Source organism: Littorina saxatilis, linkage group LG12 (assembly GCF_037325665.1).
Source record: "Littorina saxatilis isolate snail1 linkage group LG12, US_GU_Lsax_2.0, whole genome shotgun sequence".
Lineage (NCBI taxonomy): Eukaryota > Metazoa > Mollusca > Gastropoda > Littorinimorpha > Littorinidae > Littorina > Littorina saxatilis.
In genome coordinates, this window is record NC_090256.1 from 76,462,076 (window position 1) to 76,488,269 (window position 26,194).

At 41.5% G+C, this 26,194-nt stretch overlaps 1 protein-coding gene across 1 annotated transcript; it reads right to left on the reverse strand.

Moving 5' to 3' along the window:
* Window positions 1–1,891: 1,891 nt before the first annotated feature.
* LOC138982798 (condensin complex subunit 2-like) lies at window positions 1,892–26,124 on the reverse strand. Its single transcript, XM_070356148.1, has 18 exons — window positions 26,052–26,124; window positions 24,056–24,329; window positions 23,668–23,749; window positions 23,389–23,475; window positions 22,069–22,201; window positions 19,963–20,021; window positions 19,609–19,677; window positions 18,902–19,109; window positions 18,531–18,619; window positions 17,753–17,912; window positions 17,437–17,533; window positions 16,673–16,800; window positions 16,080–16,315; window positions 14,213–14,314; window positions 13,622–13,783; window positions 4,989–5,105; window positions 4,252–4,413; window positions 1,892–3,390 (listed from the first exon to the last, which is right to left on the reverse strand). Exons 2-18 carry the CDS (start codon window positions 24,301–24,303, stop codon window positions 3,334–3,336), a joined length of 2,196 nt encoding a protein of 731 aa, XP_070212249.1. The 5' UTR covers window positions 24,304–24,329; window positions 26,052–26,124; the 3' UTR covers window positions 1,892–3,333.
* Between the last annotated feature and the right edge of the window lie 70 nt (window positions 26,125–26,194).

Consider the following 26,194-nt stretch of genomic DNA (forward strand, 5'->3'; position numbering starts at 1 on the left):
TCCATCTTTATCTTTTGTAACCCTGCTCCCAGAAAAATAGTGCTACATGCAGTAACATGACTGGCTCAAATTTTGCTTAACGCCAAGCCGACCACGAACGGCCATATCAGGGTGGTGCTGCTTTGACATATAACGTGCGCCACACACAAGACAGAAGTCGCAGCACAGGCTTCATGTCTCACCCGGTCACATTATTCTGACACCGGACCAACCAGTCCTAGCACTAACCCCATAATGACAGACGCCAGGCGGAGCAGCCACTAGATTGCCAATTTTAAAGTCTTAGGTATGACCCGGCCGGGGTTCGAACCCATGACCTCCCGATCACGGGGTGGACGCCTTACCACTAGGCCAACCGTGCCGGTTCTGTCTCAAATTGATTTTGCATTAGCAGCAGACATTTGAACCTATGACATTCCTTCCTGTGAAATGCGAAACATATTGATTTTGCAATGAAGTCCTGATTAAAACATTCCATCTAAAATGTTTACATGAATTATGTGTAGTTTTTTCATCCTTTGTAACTTGAAGATCAGTCTCTTTTTTCCATGTTGGCATAATAGAGTTTTAAACATCCGGACAATACGAAGTTTGATGTCACATAGAATCTTCAACCTTTTAAAAACAAGGCTAGCCCAGGATTGAATATGCTATGGTTGTAGCAACAATTGCGGTAGCAACGTCTTTATAATTACTGTGCCTTCTAATTGTGAGCTATGTTGACATTATTACATGCGAGTTATGTGAAAAATTGTACTCCTTACCTAAGTGAAAAGAAAATACCAGTGAAAACAGCTATTTGCCAGTTACCCACTACAGTTTAGTTGACAACAACAAATCATATAGTAAAAATCAGTCCATACAACCTGTGAGATTGCAGTTTGCATGCTGTATTTTCCAAGTCACGTCTTGAAATGTTAGGTCTGGTTCAAACAAGCATAGAATAAAACAGTCCTGTCATAACGCTACTCAAGATAGCTGTGCACACTGTTGAACATGTGTGTGTAATTGTGATCAACAGGCCAAATAAGGTGACATAAATTGTTCCATGCAACAGTTGCAGGTTGTATGCAGCAAAACTGTATAGGTGTATTTGGCCCCTTAAGGTAAAATGGGTGATAGCATTGAATAACATTCTGCAACAAAAGGAGGCACAAGGATGCTGCAACAACTTTTCTGAAAGCTATTAGGAATAAAACACTAAACATAGTGTGGGTCAAATACCGATTATTTTTCTCTTTGAAGATAATTTCTGCTCATCAAAATTTACCAGACTGGTTTGGTTTTGAGATGATCAGTTTGGGGCAGAATCCTGCAATTCAAATATCCTCCTGAAAGTGGGCCCTCGTATTGAAAGAACAATTTAGGTTGATTCTGTTAGCAAGGTGTTATGGGGCCAAATAACTCATATGGCGCCTTTTTTTAACATTGTTTTGTTTTATTCAATGACTCTTTGTATTGCATAGACTATTTTTACATGTTGTTGCTACTTTTTTGAGCTGCACGAAGACAGTGATGTTTTAGTGTTTATGTTGTGTCTGTCTGACTAGTTCAAAGTTGGTGTGTAACGTTTTTATCAATCCCTAGGTGCCTGGCTGCGTCACGCCTGTGTGCTTCAAACTTTGTCTCTTTTTTTAGATGTTGACTGGTTGTTTCTTTTCTATGTGGCCTCTGTGCAATGGACAGGTTTTTTATTGTCAACTATTTTCATGAAATAAATATTTGGTATTATTTTAAGTGTGCCGAGTCTTTTTTGGATGAGGAAAAGAGGAGAAATCTTGAAATGGTGACTCTACACCCTCTCACGTTTTCTCACATGTTGTCCGAGTGATGATAGCGAAATGTGTTGACGGTTCCACACTTGTTCACAGACAATCATAACACTAAGTGGTTCTATTCATCTTCTTTATTAATACCTTTACCTGTTAAAAAAACCCATTGCATGCGTTACCATATCAACAACAAATTAAAACATGAGAATTGATTAATACTACATGATTAGTGTCATCTCAAGACTTTTGTTTTTACGCGAGACCATTAGAAGATTAGGAGCAGAAACTTTACATTTTCCATCAAAGATACACAGAATATATTATTTTGGACAGAGCATAACCCATGGCATCCAATGTCAGCAATTGAAGCCACATAGCACACGGGGAAGAAAGAGAGAGGGAGACAGAAACAGACAAAGAGATTCCTTCAATAAATACATTCCATTGTGAAGAAGTGTCTGGAGGTTTCTACTAGCTTACTGTTGAATGACAATGTACAAGAGCAGAAAGACAGGCTAAAAGTGTGGACCACTGAGCATGGCTTTGTACAGGTGCATGTATAAACACATATTTTGATCTAAAATGCAGCAACTTGAGGTGGACATTTTGTAGTGAATGCTGACGTTACCTTGAAGGAAACATGTAAAAATCTTGCATGCCCAGACACACACAGAATGAAAAGATGTTCATGAACAAAATGTAAAACCTGTCCTTTTCTTAAATCTTTAAACATAATATCTGTTTAAAATAATTCAGCATAAAATCATTACAACACCTTGCACAAATCATTTACAATTTCCACTCATGGAGTCACCTACCAAGCCACACATACCGTCACCAGGTTTCAGGGAGGAAATCAATGTTAACAATTGAAACATTTTAACAAGAACATGACTGTAAGCGTATAATAGAAGTTGAATTTTTCAAGGTCAATAAACACAAGTACAGGCCATTCATTCTGAACAACTTCGGACAAATCTGATCATGTAACTCTGACCAAGTGTGCAGATACATAACAATCATGGTTACGCAAACAGTGGACCCACAAACCCTCTGCCGCTAACTTTTGCTAAAATTCACAAAGGACACAGCTTACTTTGACCAAAAACAAAAAATACAATTAATTCATTGCCAAGTAACTATGTCCTGAATGTATGTAACTACACACAAGTTGAAGTTTACATGAACAATTCCATGCACCTGTGTTGTCGACAAATTTTGTAAGTTGTCATGTGACAAGACAACCAACTATGTAACATTGATAAAACATCTCATTAAAATCAAATAAAAGCTACAGCGGCGTGAGATGAACAATGGCTGAAGATAAGCACCAATGAGGATGTACTGTGGACCAAAATGGATACACCATAATAACGAAAGATGCAAACGAAGAAACACAGTCGTCCTTCTCTGTGCTGCCTTTAAAGAGATCCAAACAAAGACCGATGGAAAATGAATGCCAGATGAACACAACGGGTGGATGATGATTAGATCCATGGTAGTCAATTTGAGCAGGTTGGGGTTTTGTTCATGTGACTGTGAGCACAGTCCAGGCTGGTTCCTATAAGTCCTGACTAATTGTCAAGTCTGACATGTCCTGATCAAAGATTGTTAGCGTCTGCAACAGAAAGTTACAACAATGATTAGCTGGAGCTATATTTGTTTCCAGTAACTTTGCATGGTATTAACATTTACAGTTTAGGTTTCAATGATTTACTCTTGTTGAAAAAACAAACTCTGATGTTTCCTCCTATACGCTCTCGTCCTGTGCAGCGTGTTTCGCAGCGAGCTTAATCTTGTGAATGAACCTGTACAGCTTATCAAGATTCTGTCTTCAGCTAAAACTTTTAATATTTCAAATACCTTTAAAATCTGTCCTAATTTTGCATTTTTCATATCAAAGTTTTCTCAGCACTCTTTCTCTTTAGATAAGAGCATAGTATTTACCCAGGAAATAATAACTTTAAAAGAAAGTCCTATTTTCACAGGATGTATTCAATTATATTGGATGCACTAAAATATCTCATGTTCATATGCATAAAACATGGTCAAAAAGTTTGTTCCAATCAAACCCATTCAAACTTAATCAGCCTCTTACACATGTACTCTCAAATTAGTTAATTCAACCATGAACAACACATGCACTATTAATTCAACCATTAAACAACATGCAATATCATTTCAACCATTAAACAAAACAAAACATGCACTATAATGTCAACCAATAAACAAAACACACTATTAATTTTACCCATTAACAAGACACATACTATTAATTCAACCATTTAACAACACATACACTATTAATTCAACCATGATGAACACATACTATTAATTCAACCATTAACACATGCAATATTAATTCAACCATTAACAACACATGCACTATTACTTCAACCATTAAGCAAAACATGCATTATTAATTCACCCATTAAACAACACATGCACTATCTAACACTGTGTAGCGAACTAGCCTGACCTTTTCGTTGGCCAGATGGAGCAGACAGACGAAAGCGATGGGCACGCTGAGGTTCTTGGCCATGGAGGACGACACCTGTGTGGGCAGCGTCTCCAGCAGGGACTGGAAGCGCCACTGAGCCTGCATCATCCTCTCCTCCTCCTCACTGCGGCCCGATGGCGTCTGGATAAGGGACAGAAACACTATACACTTGGAAAGGACCTGACTCAATTTGCACCATCTAAAAATCATGGGCATTAGGTTGAATAGCACATGCCCACACATCAAGTCATGCATTTGCACAAAAGTATGTGAGGAGATGTGTACACCACACCAAACTCCCCCCCCCTCCCTCTGCTGCCCCCCCCCCCCTCCTGCTGCCCCCCCCCCCCCTCCCTCCTGCTGTTCCACCCCCCCCCTCTCGGTCACCTCTTTTAGGCGTCCAATCCTGAGGGGCATAGGAATGCAGTTGTTTTCTTCAGGGCCACCAAGCTGATGACTATTCAGAGCTAATTATTTGAAGAAGGTCAAGTCAAAGAAGTTTTTTTTTCCCGGCAGCCAGAAACTTTCTGACCAGCTACAACCAATTACAAGTGTCCCAACAGAATTATACAATTCAAACAGCAAATGAAAAAGAGAATTCTACACATCCCCAAATGTGCACAGTGAAAGTAACATGATGATGAAATGTTCGCAGGACAACAATGTCCACAAGGTTAATTCTGTGCACTGCTGATGAACCCAGCTAGTACACTTACCTGTGTAGGAGCGGCAGGAAGTGTGTGTGAGGTCAGCAGGTTCCACATGGCTGCCTTCAGTTTGCGCACGTCCACACGCTTAGCCATTTTGGCGTAGCTGATATCAATCTTAGCAACCTGTTGACAAACACAACAGAATGAAACAATGCATGGCTGCCAACCTGATGACTATGAAATTTATGTGGGGGTCCGGGGGCCGCAGAAGGCAACAAGCTTTACAAAATGCGTGGTGTCCACCTGATGACTATGAAATTTATGTGGGGGTCCGGGGGCCGCAGAAGGCAACAAGCTTTACAAAATGTGTGGTGTCCACCTGATGACTATGAAATTTATGTGGGGGTCCGGGGGCCGCAGAAGGCAACAAGCTTTACAAAATGCGTGGTGTCCACCTGATGACTATGAAATTTATGTGGGGGTCCGGGGGCCGCAGAAGGCAACAAGCTTTACAAAATGTGAGGTGTCCACCTGATGACTATGAAATTTATGTGGGGGTCCGGGGTCCGCAGAAGGCAACAAGCTTTACAAAATGCGTGGTGTCCACCTGATGACTATGAAATTTATGTGGGGGTCCGGGGGCCGCAGAAGGCAACAAGCTTTACAAAATGCGTGGTGTCCACCTGATGACTATGAAATTTATGTGGGGGTCCGGGGGCCGCAGAAGGCAACAAGCTTTACAAAATGCGTGGTGTCCACCTGATGACTATGAAATTTATGTGGGGGTCCGGGGGCCGCAGAAGGCAACAAGCTTTACAAAATGCGTGGTGTCCACCTGATGACTATGAAATTTATGTGGGGGTCCGGGGGCCGCAGAAGGCAACAAGCTTTACAAAATGCGTGGTGTCCACCTGATGACTATGAAATTTATGTGGGGGTCCGGGGGCCGCAGAAGGCAACAAGCTTTACAAAATGCGTGGTGTCCACCTGATGACTATGAAATTTATGTGGGGGTCCGGGGGCCGCAGAAGGCAACAAGCTTTACAAAATGCGTGGTGTCCACCTGATGACTATGAAATTTATGTGGGGGTCCGGGGGCCGCAGAAGGCAACAAGCTTTACAAAATGCGTGGTGTCCACCTGATGACTATGAAATTTATGTGGGGGTCCGGGGGCCGCAGAAGGCAACAAGCTTTACAAAATGCGTGGTGTCCACCTGATGACTATGAAATTTATGTGGGGGTCCGGGGGCCGCAGAAGGCAACAAGCTTTACAAAATGCGTGGTGTCCACCTGATGACTATGAAATTTATGTGGGGGTCCGGGGGCCGCAGAAGGCAACAAGCTTTACAAAATGCGTGGTGTCCACCTGATGACTATGAAATTTATGTGGGGGTCCGGGGGCCGCAGAAGGCAACAAGCTTTACAAAATGTGAGGTGTCCACCTGATGACTATGAAATTTATGTGGGGGTCCGGGGGCCGCAGAAGGCAACAAGCTTTACAAAATGCGTGGTGTCCACCTGATGACTATGAAATTTATGTGGGGGTCCGGGGGCCGCAGAAGGCAACAAGCTTTACAAAATGTGAGGTGTCCACCTTTATTTGACTTGTAGATAAAGTCATAGTTCATCTCATACTGCGGTAAAAACCTCACTTTAGCCTTTGTTTTTAATTTTTTGGTTTTTTTAGGGCGGCATTTTTAGAAGGCCAAAACCAGAAAGAAGCACAATTTATTTTCCGTACATGCGCATATGGACTTGGCTGGTCTCGGTTAACCAGAGCGTCTTTTTACCAGTTTTGTCCCCCCAAAAGAGGCTGCTTTCACAAATTATTTTAGAAAATTTCCTTTTCAGGAAAAACGAACAAATTTCGGGATTTTGTGACCGATTTCAAATATCAGGAGATTCCCGAAAAATTCTGGAGGGTTGGCAGCTATGACAATGCCTCAACATGCAAAACAAGAGAGTGCAGAGAATAAAGAACAATGTCCATGTCAAGGGTTCACATGGCACTGGTGCGTGCCTGTGTAGATGATTATGATTATATGAAGTCTTATATCGCGTGCGTATCTCCAGACGCGGACTCAAGGCGCAGGGATCTATTTATGCCGTGTGAGATGGAATTTTTTACACAATACATCACGCATTCACATCGACCAGCAGATCGCAGCCATTTCGGCGCATATCCTACTTTTCACGGCCTATTATTCCAAGTCACACGGGTATTTTGGTGGACTTTTTTTTTTATCTATGCCTATACAATTTTGCCAGGAAAGACCCTTTTGTCAATCGTGGGATCTTTAACGTGCACACCCCAATGTAGTGTACACGAAGGGACCTCGGTTTTTCGTCTCATCCGAAAGACTAGCACTTGAACCCACCACCTAGGTTTGGAAAGGGGGGAGAAAATTGCTAACGCCCTGACCCAGGATCAAACTCGCAACCTCTCGCTTCCGAGAGCAAGTGCGTTACTACTCGGCCACCCACCCAGATGAGTGGCTGTGCAAGTGAATGTGTTCTTGTCATGTGTATAGACAGAAGAAGTGTTTTTGTCATGTGTATAGACAGAAGAAGTGTTCTTGTCGTGTGTATAGACAGAAAAAGTGTTCTTGTCATGTGTATAGACAGAAGAAGTGTGCTTGTCATGTGTATAGACAGAAGAAGTGTTCTTGTCATGTGTATAGACAGAAGAAGTGTGCTTGTCATGTGTATAGACAGAAGAAGTGTGCTTGTCATGTGTATAGACAGAAGTGTGCTTGTCATGTGTATAGACAGAAGTGTGCTTGTCATGTGTATAGACAGAAGAAGTGTGCTTGTCATGTGTATAGACAGAAGTGTGCTTGTCATGTGTATAGACAGAAGAAGTGTGCTTGTCATGTGTATAGACAGAAGAAGTGTGCTTGTCATGTGTATAGACAGAAGTGTGCTTGTCATGTGTATAGACAGAAGAAGTGTGCTTGTCATGTGTATAGACAGAAGTGTGCTTGTCATGTGTATAGACAGAAGAAGTGTTCTTGTCATGTGTATAGACAGAAGAAATGTGCTTGTCAAGTGTATAGACAGAAGTGTGCTTGTCATGTGTATAGACAGAAGAAGTGTGCTTGTCATGTGTATAGACAGAAGTGTGCTTGTCATGTGTATAGACAGAAGAAGTGTGCTTGTCATGTGTATAGACAGAAGAAGTGTTCTTGTCATGTGTATAGACAGAAGAAGTGTTCTTGTCATGTGTATAGACAGAAGAAGTGTTCTTGTCATGTGTATAGACAGAAGAAGTGTTCTTGTCATGTGTATAGACAGAAGAAGTGTTCTTGTCATGTGTATAGAGAGAAGAAGTGTTCTTGTCATGTGTATAGACAGAAGAAGTGTTCTTGTCATGTGTATAGACAGAAGAAGTGTTTTTGTCATGTGTATAGACAGAAGAAGTGTTCTTGTCGTGTGTATAGACAGAAGAAGTGTTCTTGTCATGTGTATAGACAGAAGTGTGCTTGTCATGTGTATAGACAGAAGAAGTGTGCTTGTCATGTGTATAGAGAGAAGAAGTGTTCTTGTCATGTGTATAGACAGAAGAAGTGTTCTTGTCATGTGTATAGAGAGAAGAAGTGTTCTTGTCATGTGTATAGAGAGAAGAAGTGTTCTTGTCATGTGTATAGACAGAAGTGTTCTTGTCATGTGTATAGACAGAAGAAGTGTTCTTGTCATGTGTATAGACAGAAGTGTGCTTGTCATGTGTATAGACAGAAGAAGTGTTCTTGTCATGTGTATAGAGAGAAGAAGTGTTCTTGTCATGTGTATAGAGAGAAGAAGTGTGCTTGTCATGTGTATAGACAGAAGAAGTGTGCTTGTCATGTGTATAGACAGAAGTGTGCTTGTCATGTGTATAGACAGAAGAAGTGTTCTTGTCATGTGTATAGACAGAAGAAGTGTGCTTGTCATGTGTATAGACAGAAGAAGTGTTCTTGTCATGTGTATAGACAGAAGAAGTGTGCTTGTCATGTGTATAGACAGAAGAAGTGTGCTTGTCATGTGTATAGACAGAAGAAGTGTGCTTGTCATGTGTATAGACAGAAGAAGTGTGCTTGTCATGTGTATAGACAGAAGAAGTGTGCTTGTCATGTGTATAGACAGAAGAAGTGTGCTTGTCATGTGTATAGACAGAAGTGTGCTTGTCATGTGTATAGACAGAAGAAGTGTTCTTGTCATGTGTATAGAGAGAAGAAGTGTTCTTGTCATGTGTATAGACAGAAGAAGTGTTCTTGTCATGTGTATAGAGAGAAGAAGTGTTCTTGTCATGTGTATAGACAGAAGAAGTGTTCTTGTCATGTGTATAGACAGAAGAAGTGTGCTTGTCATGTGTATAGACAGAAGAAGTGTTCTTGTCATGTGTATAGACAGAAGAAATGTGCTTGTCATGTGTATAGACAGAAGTGTGCTTGTCATGTGTATAGACAGAAGAAGTGTGCTTGTCATGTGTATAGAGAGAAGAAGTGTTCTTGTCATGTGTATAGACAGAAGAAGTGTTCTTGTCATGTGTATAGAGAGAAGAAGTGTTCTTGTCATGTGTATAGAGAGAAGAAGTGTTCTTGTCATGTGTATAGACAGAAGAAGTGTTCTTGTCATGTGTATAGACAGAAGAAGTGTTCTTGTCATGTGTATAGACAGAAGTGTGCTTGTCATGTGTATAGACAGAAGAAGTGTTCTTGTCATGTGTATAGAGAGAAGAAGTGTGCTTGTCATGTGTATAGAGAGAAGAAGTGTGCTTGTCATGTGTATAGAAAGAAGAAGTGTGCTTGTCATGTGTATAGACAGAAGTGTGCTTGTCATGTGTATAGACAGAAGAAGTGTGCTTGTCATGTGTATAGACAGAAGAAGTGTTCTTGTCATGTGTATAGACAGAAGAAGTGTTCTTGTCACGTGTATAGACAGAAGAAGTGTGCTTGTCATGTGTATAGACAGAAGAAAGTGTGCTTGTCATGTGTATAGACAGAAGAAGTGTGCTTGTCATGTGTATAGACAGAAGAAGTGTGCTTGTCATGTGTATAGACAGAAGAAGTGTGCTTGTCATGTGTATAGACAGAAGAAGTGTGCTTGTCATGTGTATAGACAGAAGAAGTGTGCCTGTCATGTGTATTGTCACGATTAGGTGACAGGGATCAAGAAAAGGTCACTCGGTGGGGTGCCCTCTCTTGATCCAGTGCGACAGAAAGCGTCTGTTTTCCGTCACCGGATGCGGATTCTGCTGACAGCGCCAAACAAGCACGAGATTTCTGTTTTTGCACGCATTTTCACGGCGTGTTTTTGCTGTCGAGGGTTGACGGTGTTTCGCTGACAGCGCGCACGGGAGTTTCGTGGATTCACAGTTTCTCGTGTATTTTTCTGCTTTGCGAGGCAGAATTGTGGATAGCTGAACTTGATATGTGACAAGGTCAGTCACGTGTTATTGTCTAGGTGGTCTGTGAGAGACACAAGGACGGCGCACTTGACACCCAGCGGCAGAAGAAGAAGGATCGAATACACAGTTTCTAGAGTATGATGGATTTCACCGAATAGGATATTCGGCACTCTAGGGGAACTTCCACTAGTTATCACCTTCTCACTGCCACATGTTTTGCTGAGGACGAGTCGTCAAATCTTTCCTTCGCCGTGCGATAGACTTCGCATAAGTATTCGACAAGGGGTTTCTGGATGTTGTTGTCACTGTTGACGAACAGAGGCCATTCCAGGGAGGAAGCGGGTTTTGCTTCCATGAGAGTGCTACATTCATAGGCTGTTTGAGGTAATAAATCATTATTTAACGCTGTTGACGAGTCTGTGTTTGTGGAATGAAATACTCTCTGTTGTTCTCTCCAGGTTAGCGCATAATTTGCTCTCTGTGACGCTAAAATACTAATCTGTATATGGTTTTTGCAGATAGGGAGAGAAAGACGAAAAGACGGCTGTTTTGTTGTTGTGAAAAGTCCATTAATTTTGTGCAGGCCCACGTGCTCGATGAGATATGTAAAGATGACATGTTTAAAGGTGGAGGGTGAGGGGTAGCTGACATGTTTAGTGCACCGATGCTTTCTGTTTGCAGCCTTCGTTTTCCTAACTTCTATTCGGCTGCCTTCTGGGGGACCACGCTAACCAGCACACCGGCTAACCAGCGAACCGGCTAACCAGCTAACCAGCGAACCGGCTAACCAGCTAACCAGCGACTGGGTGCGGCGCCTGATGCCTCCACAGTTCCCTGCTTCGTCACCACGCTAACCAGCACTTCATTCGACGGAGCAGTTGTGGAGGCTAAAAAGACTAATTACAGGCCGTCCACCCAGTGGCCAAAGAAAGCTAAGTGCACCATGTCTTTGCACCCCGTTGACCACCGTTGTTATTTTTGCTATCTGTGATTATACTCGAGTAGTGACGACGTGGGGTGTGTGACACCTGCATGAACTAGCACTTTTGGAGCAGAACAGTCGTATTTTCTTATCTTTACACGGGATCAGCGTGTTACTATAATTTTCTATATTCTAACTGGCATTTTGTCAGTGACCACGGGTTTTTTACGTTTTGTGAACGTAAAAGAACATATTTTGAGTGAAGTCTCGAGGGAGGTGGCGAGTTTTTACATAAACAGGCGTCTGAAACTTATACTTTTGTTGTCTCTATTAAATTGTATGACTGCGAGAGTGGATCGTGGTGTGGTTAGTTAGTTAGTAGTAACTAACCGTTTCATAATCACCTTAAGTGATACCTGTGAAACGTGACAGTATAGACAGAAGAAGTGTGCTTGTCATGTGTATAGACAGAAGAAGTGTGCTTGTCATGTGTATAGACAGAAGAAGTGTGCTTGTCATGTGTATAGACAGAAGAAGTGTGCTTGTCATGTGTATAGACAGAAGAAGTGTGCTTGTCATGTGTATAGACAGAAGTGTGCTTGTCATGTGTATAGACAGAAGAAGTGTGCTTGTCATGTGTATAGACAGAAGAAGTGTGCTTGTCATGTGTATAGACAGAAGAAGTGTGCTTGTCATGTGTATAGACAGAAGAAGTGTGCTTGTCATGTGTATAGACAGAAGTGTGCTTGTCATGTGTATAGACAGAAGAAGTGTTCTTGTCATGTGTATAGACAGAAGTGTGCTTGTCATGTGTATAGACAGAAGAAGTGTTCTTGTTATGTGTATAGACAGAAGAAGTGTGCTTGTCATGTGTATAGACAGAAGTGTGCTTGTCATGTGTATAGACAGAAGTGTGCTTGTCATGTGTATAGACAGAAGTGTGCTTGTCATGTGTATAGACAGAAGAAGTGTGCTTGTCATGTGTATAGACAGAAGTGTGCTTGTCATGTGTATAGACAGAAGAAGTGTGCTTGTCATGTGTATAGACAGAAGAAGTGTGCTTGTCATGTGTATAGACAGAAGTGTGCTTGTCATGTGTATAGACAGAAGTGTGCTTGTCATGTGTATAGACAGAAGAAGTGTTCTTGTCATGTGTATAGACAGAAGAAGTGTGCTTGTCATGTGTATAGACAGAAGAAGTGTGCTTGTCATGTGTATAGACAGAAGTGTGCTTGTCATGTGTATAGACAGAAGAAGGAATGTTTGTATGCATGCACACACACAGATTTGTTCTCTTCTACGGCTCATCCAAAACAATAATACAGTGGAACCCCTTTTTACAACCTTCAAAAATCTAAGAAAATCAGGTCTTAACTCATTGTCTCCCAGGTACGGATATATCCGTACCCACTCATATGGGTCTATCTGACCAGGTACGGATATATCCGTACCCACTCATATGGGTCTATCTGACCAGGTACGGATATATCCGCTCAAACTGTTAGCTTCAGTTGCTTCCTGTAACATCCATCTAACGCCTGCATTCCAGCGTGTTGATACACAGTTACTACACAGTTACTACAATTCTGAGTGACCTGCTGCAGCACAGCTGATATCGACTAAAAAAAACCTTGGTCAACATAGGTGGGGTACAAAGTGTTAAAAGGGAGGGAGTCTAAAATGGAGGTCAATTTACAGGTACAGTAGAATCCGCTTAATAAGGCCACCTCCGTGCAGGACAAAAGTGGCTTTATTAAGCGGGTGGACTTATTAAAAGGATCTCAGGCAAACAGAGCAAATAAAGCGAAAAAGCACTCCAATCCAAGAGGATTTAATACAAATAAGCAAATAAAGCAAAGCGCTGAAATCCGAGAGGAAAATACATGTATCTGATACGGTATGGTCATGGAGACGTCATCATCAGTCATGAACATTCACTCACATGAACAAAAACTTCTGTTTGAAGTTGTTTACGACCACTGACTTGCACTTAACGTGATTAACGTGATTTCAAACTCACAAGAGGCTGGCCAAAACGTCTCAGGTTGTTTTGAAAACCATTCATGGATTAGCTGTGAGTGATCAGACAGCGATTACAGACTCACTGTTACTGCTTTTCACATCCAACGCGAGCCCAAAAGTGGCTTTATTAAGCGGGTTGGTGGCCTTATAAAGCGGGTTTTTTTTAAGCATAAAACATAGGTGAAAATCCGTGCAGCCAGAAATTGGCCTTAAAAAGCGGGTGGCTTTATTAAACGTGGACTTATTAAGCGGATTCTACTGTACTATGAACAAAACATCTGAGAAAGGAGGATCTTACAAAAAGAGAAAGTGGTAAATTGGGGGATCTCAAAAAAGGGGTTTCAGTGTAGTCATGTTATAAAGCTCACCTTGTAGGGTTGTGACAGAAGTTTGTCGCCAGTGAGACTGGTGTCATTACAGGCAAGGCTAGGCTGGGACATGTGACTGTGGGACGCCTCACCGAACCCTTGTGACTCGTCGGAGAAGTTGAAACCGAGATCTGGGCCATCATCATCATCGTCGTCATCACCCTGGAGAACAAACACCAAAGTCAAGAGAAGCATAATGAAAATAGCATTAGATTCTAACATTCTTTTGGGTACAGGTAAGCCAAACATGTACTGAAATGTACAGGTCTTAGATAATACCAGCAATCAAGCACAACAACTTTATTTTCCATCAAGACGTATGCCTTGAATTGGAAAATTGTCCCTGATGCCTCTACGCCGACTGAATACAAGTCACACTCAGTCGAGCTTCAAATCAAGAAAGGGAAAAAGAAACCTTGAACTGTCAAAGAAACCATTTAGTGCAACATATCCTCTTCCAAATCTACAAGACTGCTTTGTCTGACATAGCAAACCTCCACAGCAACATAAATGACCATTATTTTACAATTCAAAGACAATTTCACTGTCATGTATAAACTAATGTGATGAGATTTCTAATCACTGACTCACCCCCAAGGCCGGACAGAAGTTCTCTCGATCATTGATGTTGTCATAGTCGTAGTTCTGGATGCCATCTTCAACGCCAATCTCTCCTGTTTCCTGGCGCTTGATCTGTAACAATCAGCCTCAAATAGGTCTGCCGGTAATCCATGGTTCTAATGCTGATGTCTTTGAGAGATAAGTAAAAGCTTTTTGTGGTAAATAACTATCAATGGGCCATTGCCTACTTGTAGCTGTACCAACTGAAAGACTGATTCAAGAATGTACTGTGAACAGTGCTGAGCCAGGCAACATGGCAGCAACTGAGCATTGACAGACATTAGCAAATGACATAAATTAAATATTCAAATGTACCGGTAAAACAAGAAGGGCAAAGCCCATACGACTCACATGCTTGACCTTGACCTTTACATGACCTTGACCTTCAGCTAAACCTAGCAATGACATCATACACTAAGAACTGCTTTACACATTTTTCCTACCAAAATACATGTGACCTTGACCCAAGGTCAAGGTCATCCAAGGTCATGCAACACAAAGCTGTTAATTCAAGACATAGGAAGTACAATGGTGCTTATTGGCTCTTTCTACCATGAGATATGGTCACTTTCAGTGGTTCACTACCTTATTTTGGTCACATTTCATAAGGGTCAAAGTGACCTTGACCTTGATCATATGTGACCAAATATGTCTCATGATGAAAGCATAACATGTGCCCCACATAATTTTTAAGTTTGAAACAGTTATCTTCCATAGTTCAGGGTCAAGGTCACTTCAAAATATGTATACAATCCAACTTTGAAGAGCTCCTGTGACCTTGACCTTGAAGCAAGGTAAACCAAACTGGTATCAAAAGATGGGGCTTACTTTGCCCTATATATCATATATAGGTGAGGTATTAAATCTCAAAAACTTCAGAGAAAATGGGAAAAATGTGAAAAATAGCTGTTTTTTAGACAACATTTATGGCCCCTGCGACCTTGACCTTGAAGCAAGGTCAAGATGCTATGTATGTTTTTTGGGGCCTTGTCATCATACACCATCTTGCCAAATTTGGTACTGATAGACTGAATAGTGTCCAAGAAATATCCAACGTTAAAGTTTTCCGGACGGCCGGACGGAGGGACGGACGGGGGGGACGGACGGACGGACGGACGACTCGGGTGAGTACATACTCACTTTTGCTTCGCATGTGAGTCAAAAAGAGTCTAGTAAAGCAAATCCCACAAAGAACCAATGAAAAGTCCAAAGGACATTAACACATGTAACGGCTAACAAATCTTCCTCCTTTTTAATTGTCACCACGGCTACAGTTTCTCAGCTCTCCCTCTCTCTCCATTTGACCTTGATGTTCACCAGAATTTTGAAATCAAAACCAACAAAATCCTTCATTCTTTCAAACTTGAAAACTCCCATGATAAAAGATGATGTTTGGAAATAAGTGTGTCAAGTTTGTATGGGTCGTGGAAGAGCTGTTTATCCTTTGAAACACTCAGGCAAGCTACACGTGACATAGTAAGCCAATCACCAGCCAGCGGCGTCACTCCACGCTAGGTCCACAATCTATGCAAGTGAAATAATGCGAACTACACACATCCCAGTTAGAATTAGCTCTGCTCTGTCTGTGCTGTCTGCTCAATGTAATGCTCTCTTTGTTCCAAAGTATGCACATGAGAGCTGACTATCGGCATTATAGATGTGATTGCGTGCCTCAATGCACAGATCGCAAACCAGGTGTGGAAACACAATGCTTACAAGTGATTGGCCGATAATGTCCCGTGAAGCTTGCCACAGTGTTTCAAAGGAAAAACAACTCTTCTACAACCCATTAAAACCGGCTGAAAGAGTTATCTCTGGAACTCGTCTATTGTTTTACCATGATGTTTTGCCTGTGGAACAGCCTGAAGAGTTTGTCGGCCTGGAAGTGCAAGTCTTCTGGAAGCGTCGTCTTTTTCTTGGTGTACTTCTGCAGGGTGGCCTTGGTCAGTGCTGTGGCCTTGGAGGCTTTGAACTTGCCCTCAAGGTCATTTGTCTTCTCATACGTCAGATGGAAAGGTGGCCGTTTGCTTTTACTTTTCTGGGACTTGCTGTTGAGCGATCTGAAGCTGGGGTCTGTAAGCACAGCACACAGATGATTAGCAGTTCAATCAGTAATAATTACACTTGAAAAAAAAATGCAGCTAGTTCATGACATTGCAAGGGCAAATGAGAGACATGCAGAGGAATGCAGGATCAGAGTTGTCCCTTGTGAGAAACAGAGAGATAGAGAGAGAGAAACATACAGAGGAGAGAGAAAAGAGAGAGAGAGATAGCTAGATTGAAAGAGAGAGAGATATAGATAGAGAAAGAGCACAAAAGAGAGAGAGATAACGAGAGAGAAATCAAGGGGAACATAGGTGAAGACAGTGGTGAAGGCAAACGTAAAGAAGGACACAGAGAGAGCAGACAAACAAAATGACAAGCGCTGACCTCTAGACACGGGTGCGGTCTTCCAGTGAGAGGGTCCAGCCCACGTCCTCATGAGAACCTTGTTGAAGTAAGAGTAGTCTGTGGGCTGACTGGCCAGGATCTGCATCAGCTTCCCTGTGTTGCCTTGTCTGCAATGTGTCATCAATGTTTCCAGCATTTTACTATACCGTATTTTCCGGGCCTCGTTGTAAAAGGCGCAACCCCCAGTTTCAAGTTTAAAATGAGAAAAATCCACACAATGAGCGCTTCCGGTGTATTGGCCACAAGACAAAAGGAAGTATACAGAGTAGAAATATGTTTTGGTGAGATCAAAGAGTCTGCATTCAAAGAGCTGAATATTAATCAATATTAATAGGCTTGCCACGATATCCTATCCTAGTCTTGAGGCTGTTTCCTTCTCATTAGGGTAACCTCACTGGACTGTAAATCTTATCCAATCCATCCAATCCAATCCAATTATCATGTTCAAGATTTCCTTGTCTTTCCCTAAGGAGATAACTTTCTCTCCATTTTGCATGCCTACAGACAGCTTGTTATGCCTTTATGGAACTGCTTGGTGAAGGAAGCAAATGACATGAAATTCAGTCACGATGAAATTAGTTGTAGAGCACTTCTGTCCTTTCAAAGGGCTTGTTGCTCCTAGAACACTAAGAAAGAGAAAGCCAAAAGAGCAAATAGAAGTAGAAAGTCTGATGATGTATAGCTATTGCCATTTCACTCAAGACCACCACATGTACATGTGCTTCAAAGGAGAGTTAACTCACGTGAGATCATTGAAGGCATTGTGAATGAACTCTGCTGTCTGGCTGTCGCCCTTCATGCCACTGACGTGATCTGTGGAATTGTCTCCCATATCTCCGTCTGAAAATATCCACCACCATGACAATAACACAATCAAATGTTTACACTTTCCATCATTGATTCACCGATACATTACCCTGATTAACACAATGCAGTTTTGACAGCAGTCAAGAACCAGTCATCTTCAGTGCTAAGAGGTACAATGTACCTGCACACAAAAGCTTTCCATGTTTCAAACACCCCCCCCCCCCTCCACTTTCAAGTGTTCAAACCACTGACCATCTGCATTGTCAACATCCTCATCACTAATGTCATGAAGGTCAGCGGGGTCAAGGTCACCAGGCAGACTGGCAAGGTCATCCTCCGCTGTTGATGCTGCATCCACTTCACCGTGAGGATCAAAGGCAAACTCTGACAGTCTCTTGGAGAACACTGAGCTCTGCAAGCACCATTACCAGGCAAAGCTAGTCAACTTTTGTTACGGTCTCTATGCATTATACAGTCAAACGATACAGTGGAATCCCGCCTGTTTAGACACTCCAATCTATTCAAGACTTTTTTTCTTCTCAAGACCCTCCTTTCTTAGACGTTCTGTTTATAGCCTCTGTAAATTCACCTCCATCTAAAACTCCCTCTTTTTTAAGACCTGTTTTTTTATATTTTTTTTTATATAGATTTTGACGGTCATAAAAGGGCGGTTTCCACTGCACTAACACTGAGAAGAAGGCAGTTCTGACAACAAGACCAGTGAAAATAGCTATCAAAATGCACTTAGTAGCTTGATAATCCAGTCACAAACATAATATGAACGCAGTATGAGTGAGTTTTGCCCTCAAGACAGCGCTGAACATCCTATAAACATCCTGTTACATTCTGATTTGGAAAATCATGGCATTCGGCATGTACGTTTAGAAAGCCAAGTTAGAAACCTGACTTTGAATACATGTCTGTGAATAATAGCGTGTAAATGCACATAATGCCTGTGTTTATGGCAGACTGATATGTGCTATTAGTATTACACACAGTCGTAACATATGACTTAAAGAAAACAACTCACCTTTTCACTTCCATCCCATCCTGTCAGTCTGAACTCGCTCAGTGCAGGGCAGATGTTCTTCTCTTCTAAATTCATTTTCTCTAGCAAATCTGGAGAGAGAAAAAAAGAAGAAATCAATTTGTGCCATGAAGTTTTGATTTTATATCAAAGCACTTCCATTGAATTGCTACAGAAATCAGAAACCAAGCAACAAAATATGTCACTCCCTCACCAAAACCATATAACATCGCCAAGAAATGATAACACATGTATTATCTTGCCTTATCAAGTTAGAAAGAAAACAGTGCTTCAAACATTTGCTAATACATGTACTCCTTCAGACAACCATTCAACCCTGGTATTGTCAAAACATTGCAACCATTTCACCTTACCTTTGACCTCTGCCACATGCACAGAATCTTTTTCAGGCTGTGACTGCGACTCTGTTTCTTCTGTCTTGTCATCCACCACAGGCACCACCGCTGCAGAATCCATCACCAGCAGCTGTCTGTCGTCATAACAACGCAGGCTGTTCAGCAGTAAGCCGCTGGCCCCGCCCTCGTCAAACGTGGCGGACATGACATGGAACATGGGGTCCACCTGCACACAGCATGGAATCGGATAAGGCAAAAACAAAAAAACAAAAAAAGACCCAAAAATGTGTGTTTCTGATGACAAGGCCAAACAAATTAGGGTCGATACATTTTTTAAAATTCATTGGCCAGAAATCGTGCGAGCTGTGTCCCCTTCATGTCAGAGAAGAGTAATTTTTCTGTAAAGTCTGCAAAATCGATTATTGTCATTTTGGTTATTTCTTTTTACGAAGGTTCAAAAAAAGTTCTGTGAACCAGAGCAAACAATAGGGCTGGTCAGGGGATCAGAAACATTGATCTTTTTTAAAATTTATCTCAGCCTAAGTGTGAAAACAGAGGCAAGCATAAACGCACAGATATACTTTACTAAGGAAAAGGAGGAAGATAAAAGTAAAAAATTCTGGACACACACTCAAAAGAGACTGACAGAAAAAAATGGAGAATGAAAGTGTGGCAGTTGTGACCAACACATGAATAGTTGAATATTATGTACTCAATGCACTTACCTCAAATTCTAAATCAAATTTGTTGACATTAATGGTGTTCAGATTCGTCCTGATAATCTTGCTCTTTGTCTGAAAACAAAGCAAAATGACATACTCTGATCGATATGTATTTATGTATAGAAAAGTGGCTTAGGGAGAATACATCACCACTTGGCGAAAGCTTTCTGTTTTAAATTAAAAGCACTACAAAAAACACTTACGACTTGCACACAACCCAATCTAAGTCCCTTTCCACCACCTCCACCAATATTTGGTAGTAAAACACACTAATAGTCATGTGCCATACAGATTCTCAAAATACATGTTATACATGTTGATTACAAAGCATGTGCATTGCAGGATTACACCGAGTACCTTTCTCTTCTTCCTCTTGTTATCGTCTTCTCCGTCCCCTTCTTCTCCTGGTCCATCATCTGCAATGACATTTGTAGACCAAAATGGACACTTTGAGTATGACCAGATCACAATGAGTAAGAAACAGGTATGGAGGTAAAGTGTAGGAGAACCAGGCTGCGGAGACAGGCATGGGAATTGAAAATTGTAAACAAGAAGGGCAAAGCCCATACGACTCACATGCTTGACCTTGACCTTTACATGAGGGTCAAGGTCAAATAACTAAACCTAGCAATGACATTATACACTAAGAACTGCTTTACACATTTTTCCTACCAAAATACATGTGACCTTGACCCAAGGTCAAGGTCATCCAAGGTCATGCAACACAAAGCTGTTAATTCAAGACATAGAAAGTACAATGGTGCTTATTGGCTCTTTCTACCATGAGATATGGTCACTTTTAGTGGTTCACTACCTTATTTTGGTCACATTTCATAAGGGTCAAAGTGACCTTGACCTTGATCATATGTGACCAAATGTGTCTCATGATGAAAGCATAACATGTGCCCCACATAATTTTTAAGTTTGAAACAGTTATCTTCCATAGTTCAGGGTCAAGGTCACTTCAAAATATGTATACAATCCAACTTTGAAGAGCTCCTGTGACCTTGACCTTGAAGCAAGGTAAACCAAACTGGTATCAAAAGATGGGGCTTACTTTGCCCTATATATCAAATATAGGTGAGGTATTGAATCTCAAAAACTTCAGAGAAAATGGGAAAAATGTGAAAAATAGCTGTTTTTTAGGCAACATTTATGGCCCCTGCGACCTTGACCTTGAAGCAAGGTCAAGATGCTATGTATGTTTTTTGGGGCCTTGTCATCATACACCATCTTGCCAAATTTGGTACTGATAGACTGAATAGTGTCCAAGAAATATCCAACGTTAAAGTTTTCCGGACGGACGTCCGGACGGACGGACGGACGACTCGGGTGAGTACATAGACTCACTTTTGCTTCGCATGTGAGTCAAAAAGGCTGAAAATTTATAACTGAAGACGCGAAGTCGACGACGCGAAGCGCCTAGCCTCACTAGGGGGGTCCGGGGGCATGGCCCCCCGGAAAAAAAGTTTCTCCAAAGAACCCAGATGGTGCAATCTGGTGTCATCTGAGCTCCAAGTTTGCCATTAAATTCTGTTTTTAGAATCAGAGTTTTTGCTGTCAGCGTGAGTTCGTCCCCACGTTCGGCGAGAGATTTATTTCTCAGAGTCAACTTTGTGTGCAGACTTTCCTCGGTGTCCGAACACCCCCGTGTGTACACACAAGCACAAGACCAAGTGCGCACGAAAAAGATCCTGTAATCCATGTCAGAGTTCGGTGGGTTATAGAAACACAAAAATACCCAGCATGCTTCCTCCGAAAACGGCGTATGGCTGCCTAAATGGCGGGGTAAAAAACGGTCATACACGTAAAATTCCACTCGTGCAAAAAACACGAGTGTATGTGGGAGTTTCAGCCCACAAACGCAGAAGAAGAAGTACCAATTTTTTCTTTTTTGAAGAAAAAAAATATATACATGTATTATATGGTTTAAATTTGTTAAAAAAATTGATCTGTTGAGACAAACAGGAAAATGTAACTTGTAACACAATCTGTGCAATCTGGTTTACTTTCAAACATAAAAGTTCAAGTAACTGAGGCAGTGCGTGAACAAAGTACGGAAAGTTTTCGCAGACTTTAGCGCAAAGGCAAAAGTAACCGGTGCTTTTTTTGTGTGCCTCCCCCCTTTATTTTTTCGGCAGACACTTTTGCTTTTTCGGCGGAACAAAAACAAAATTTCGGCGGAACATTTCCCCTGCCCGGGAGAGATAAAACAGAATCCTGTGGTGACTGAAAACTTTAATACAATGACATCTTTTCACATAAATAGCAATACTAACTTGACCTGATGGAACACTGGCAATAGCAATCAAAAACATTAATAACACTTACAGATCACTTGAATGGCGATGGTTGTTACAGGCTAAAAAAACACAACCTATAGATTTAGCAATGGTGGGCTTGTAAGAGCTGCAGAGCAGCAGTGTAGAAGGTGCATTTATTTATATATAACTACAGACTGACCCCCTTGACCATGGTCTTCGTGTTTATTGCCGCCCGTCCCTAGGCCGCTCAGCACCTTGTACGTCTCTGAGTGGATGTTGTCCACACGACCAGCGTAAATCTTGGCACTGGCATCTAGCGTGGAGCTGGCCACCTATATTGAAAGTAAAACAATCAATGTGAAAAATCACCTTTGGTTAAACCACACACAAACACAGACTCGACAAAACCAGACCTGTTTACCGCCATAAGTGTTTTGGAGTAATGCTCAGCCCCAAAAATAGTAATCCTGGCACAAAAATAGTAATCATCCAGCATTCGTCGCCAATTACAACGCATATGACAACTGTGTCTGCGAAACGCAATCATGCACATAGATCCATCATTCACAAACAAAACACATCAGTCAGTTTTTGTAGTCATCATAATTTCAAAGAAGATCACATCAAAAGCACATGCATCACTGATTCTTTTTCTTTTGCTCGTAGTAGGCCTTTTTCAGTGTGTCAAGCGCTTCTCTACTGTACTTGCGCTTGCCGAATGAGTGAGGGCGAGACTTCACCACTAGAATAAGGCTCTCCAGCGTCTCATCAGACAAGACATGATCTCTGGTCAGTCCTGTGCTCTTTCACCCCATTTTGCCATTGAAAAAAACCAATGCCAAACATGTGAATTGATAAAAAAAAACAAAAAACATTTTTTTTATTTATGAAAATTGTAGTCTTGACACGGATAGCGGAATGGCGTATTTTTTTCAGAAAAACGTAATAAATTACGCCAAAATCGTAAGGGTAAACAGGTCTGCAAAACACACCAACAAACACCTATGCAGGTAATAGGCTGAGGTACAGGAACTCAAATATCCGCATTTATCAAATATACCCGCCACAGACAAAGCTTGTCATTTCCAAAGACACAGTAGGAATAGACGTATTTTGGAAATAACTGTCGGGTCTGTATGGGTTGTGAAACTGAAAGAGTAAATACCCTTGCTTTTTCGAGAACAAATAAGCGACATGAACACGTGTTTGAGAAACACCCCCTTGCTAATGACTGGTCTATATTGGCTATAATGTCACGTGGGAAAGCTACATTTGTCAAAGTGATATTTATAGGCCAGTCACTAGTGAGGGGTTGTGTCCCAAACATATGTACATGAACCACGTGTTGGATCATTTGTCCCAGAAAAAGCAAGGGTATTCACTCTTTAACAACTCATACAAACCCGAAAGATTTATTTCCAAACATCGTCTATAAAATCCAGTTTTTACTCACATATATTCTATTCCAAACATATCAGTCATAGTATAAAAAAAAAAGGAAAACTCTGCACACACTTACCTGGAAATTTTCCAACTCCTTCTTTTTCAAAAGTTCAGCCATATAGTCAATCAGATGTAGACCAAATGCATTCTTCGAGTTGATTTTCTGAAAATGCAAAATATCCAGTGAAAATATTTATTTGGCTAGTGTAGATCAGTTAAATAATGTGGAACAGTTTTCCACATGCAACAGACAAACTTTAAAAAAGTGAACAATTACATTTACACTATGAAATGCAATTGAATTAGAATCATTCTTTCTGAAAAATGCAAGCTCTGTGTTCAAACAGTATCTTACATTTTCGGCAGACAGCTGGATGCAGTTGGTGTAATGTTCAGCCAGCTGGGAGCTGGTTAAACCGTTCAGCGCTGTTCCCCTCCTGCAACACGAACATCAGTAAAGGAAACGTTCAACAAATTTAGTGATGAGGTAACAAATGCGCCAAGAAAGTTCTGATTGAAGGTGAAAGAGCCTCAAATTTATTAGCAAAATTTAAGGTGCGTAATACTAATAGAGTAGATATCAAAAAAGTAAACTGGAAGTGCTAGTCTAAACCTCTGTGAGTGTGAACAAAGGTGTACAAACTAACATCACAATTCTCCTTTCAGAACCACACACAATGATACAGATTATGTGTCATGTGGATGCAAATGCGTGTGTTTGTGTGCACACATGTGATAAATACCTGTCTGAGGGAGAAGCTGAAGGACTTGTGCCATGATTTTGCTGCAACTGTAGAATTCGCGAGCGGCGACGGTCTCTTCTTTCTTTCTCATCATCGTGTGTTTCTGTGAGAAGGGACAGCGTGGGACTGCCACTGGTGCTAAGACCTGGCTGGCGGCCGGTGGAGGGTGACACATACTTGGTCTGAGGCAGACGTCGGGAAGAAATGGGGGTGTTCGTTAAAGGGGACAACACCCCTCTGGTAGACATGTTGCAGGAGTTGTCTTGAAGTTAAACTGAAGCAAACAATGTTTGAGTAAGTTGAACACAAAGGTGATTGCCTGTTGATGTATCAAAATTAAAAATGACCGATTATGGCAGTCGACACTTACTCAAGTTCATGACTTAGTAAACCATTAAACCTATTTTCTTTTTTGCAGTGGCTACACTTACGCCGCCCGTAACTTTTCCCTTCTTTGCTTTGATTACGTCACAAAGCATTTCCCCGCCAGGGCCGCGCTCTACTTCCGGTTTGATCCGGTTTGGGCGGCCATTTTAAAGCGTGGGTCGAGTGAGGACAGACGTGTTCAACAGTTCTACCCGTATGCAGGCCGGTTTACTTTAGTCATGGATAGCGGACTTCACAGCGGAGCAGTTTTGACAGTACGAAGTACGTTCGAGTCCTTCGACAGGTTGCAAAAAGTTATCTCGGACTTTGAAACGAACGCGTTCGTCCAGCTCTACGTTCGGTCGTCGCGAACCCTGCAGGTGCAGCGCAAACGAGCCCCCAGAAAGACTTTCAACGTAGCATTGCAGTTTGGCGAGTTGAACTATGCCTGCATCAATGGAGGACGAAACCATCTGATGCAAACAAACAACCACTACATTTTCCCTCCAATTAACCTGTACGCATAGTACACATACGGGAAAAATATAACCCATAGTACATTCAGTACAGTACATCCTAGTACACACCATGGAGGAAATTCCACCACAAATCATACACAAATGATTCCTTGTTTGGAGAAACAAAATAACGGGATGGGTTGAACAAACAACTACTTCACTCCCCACATTCACCTGTACCATTAGTACAGATAAAAATACGACCAGTTAAAGGAACAGTGAAATCTATAATCACTGAGCCTCATATAACTATAAGCCTCAATCACTGAGAGGATATCTGGAAAATCAACCACCAGTACATACAAGTATGTCCTAACAAGGGACATGAATATTAGTGAGCGTGTTACGACAGTAAAATGGCGTCATGTCGTAACTAGAGAATGTCCGGGCAGGATCACGCCGCGCCGTAATCAAAGTCTGGCCGAGTGACTCTACGACTCGTGGAAAAGGTGTAACCGAAGCCTGCAGTGAGTGGGTTACGACAGTAAAATGACGTCATGCCGTAACTATAGAATTTCTGAGTCGAATTACGACTTGAAAAAGGCGTAACAGTAGCCCCTACCTTTCTTTTTCGATGACTTCTACTTCTAGCTGTCAGAGTATACAAGTCCAATACACCATTTTTCCACTGAGGCTGGGAACAACACTGCACTAAAAAAACAGTGGGTCGAGGTGACTTTGAATGTTACTGTGTGTAGGTAGAAATAGGTGACCCTTTGAAATTGAATGTTATTGTGAATCACTGAATCAGTGAATGTGAATAGAAACCCCCATGTACACAGTACAACATCCAGTGGGCATCCAGATTAAGATCCAGAAAAGAAAGCATGCATCCCCTAACAACAAATGACATTGTTCATAACACGGTACTGTATTTCACTGCAGACACAAACCTCCCCTTTTGATCAATCGATGGGCTTCACTGGTAAAAAAATGTTGATGTCAATGATGAATCATTCGAATCAAACAAGATATCTTTTATTTTCCACACAAAAACATACAAAGAAGGGTTTGAAAAACGACATGTTGCAATGTTTTGAAGCGAAAAACACATTAATTTAAATAGGATTAAATATAAGGATTAATTACATATAATCAAAAACGCCACAAACCTCTGTAAATGTAAAAATATTTCGATATTTTGACGCTTTTAGTTTGAAGTAGCCGCCATCCGTTGACAATCAAGTAACGCGAGATCTCACGAGCGTTCGTGCTAAAACCGGAAGCCCCTAAAATATTTGATTACTTGTGAAAA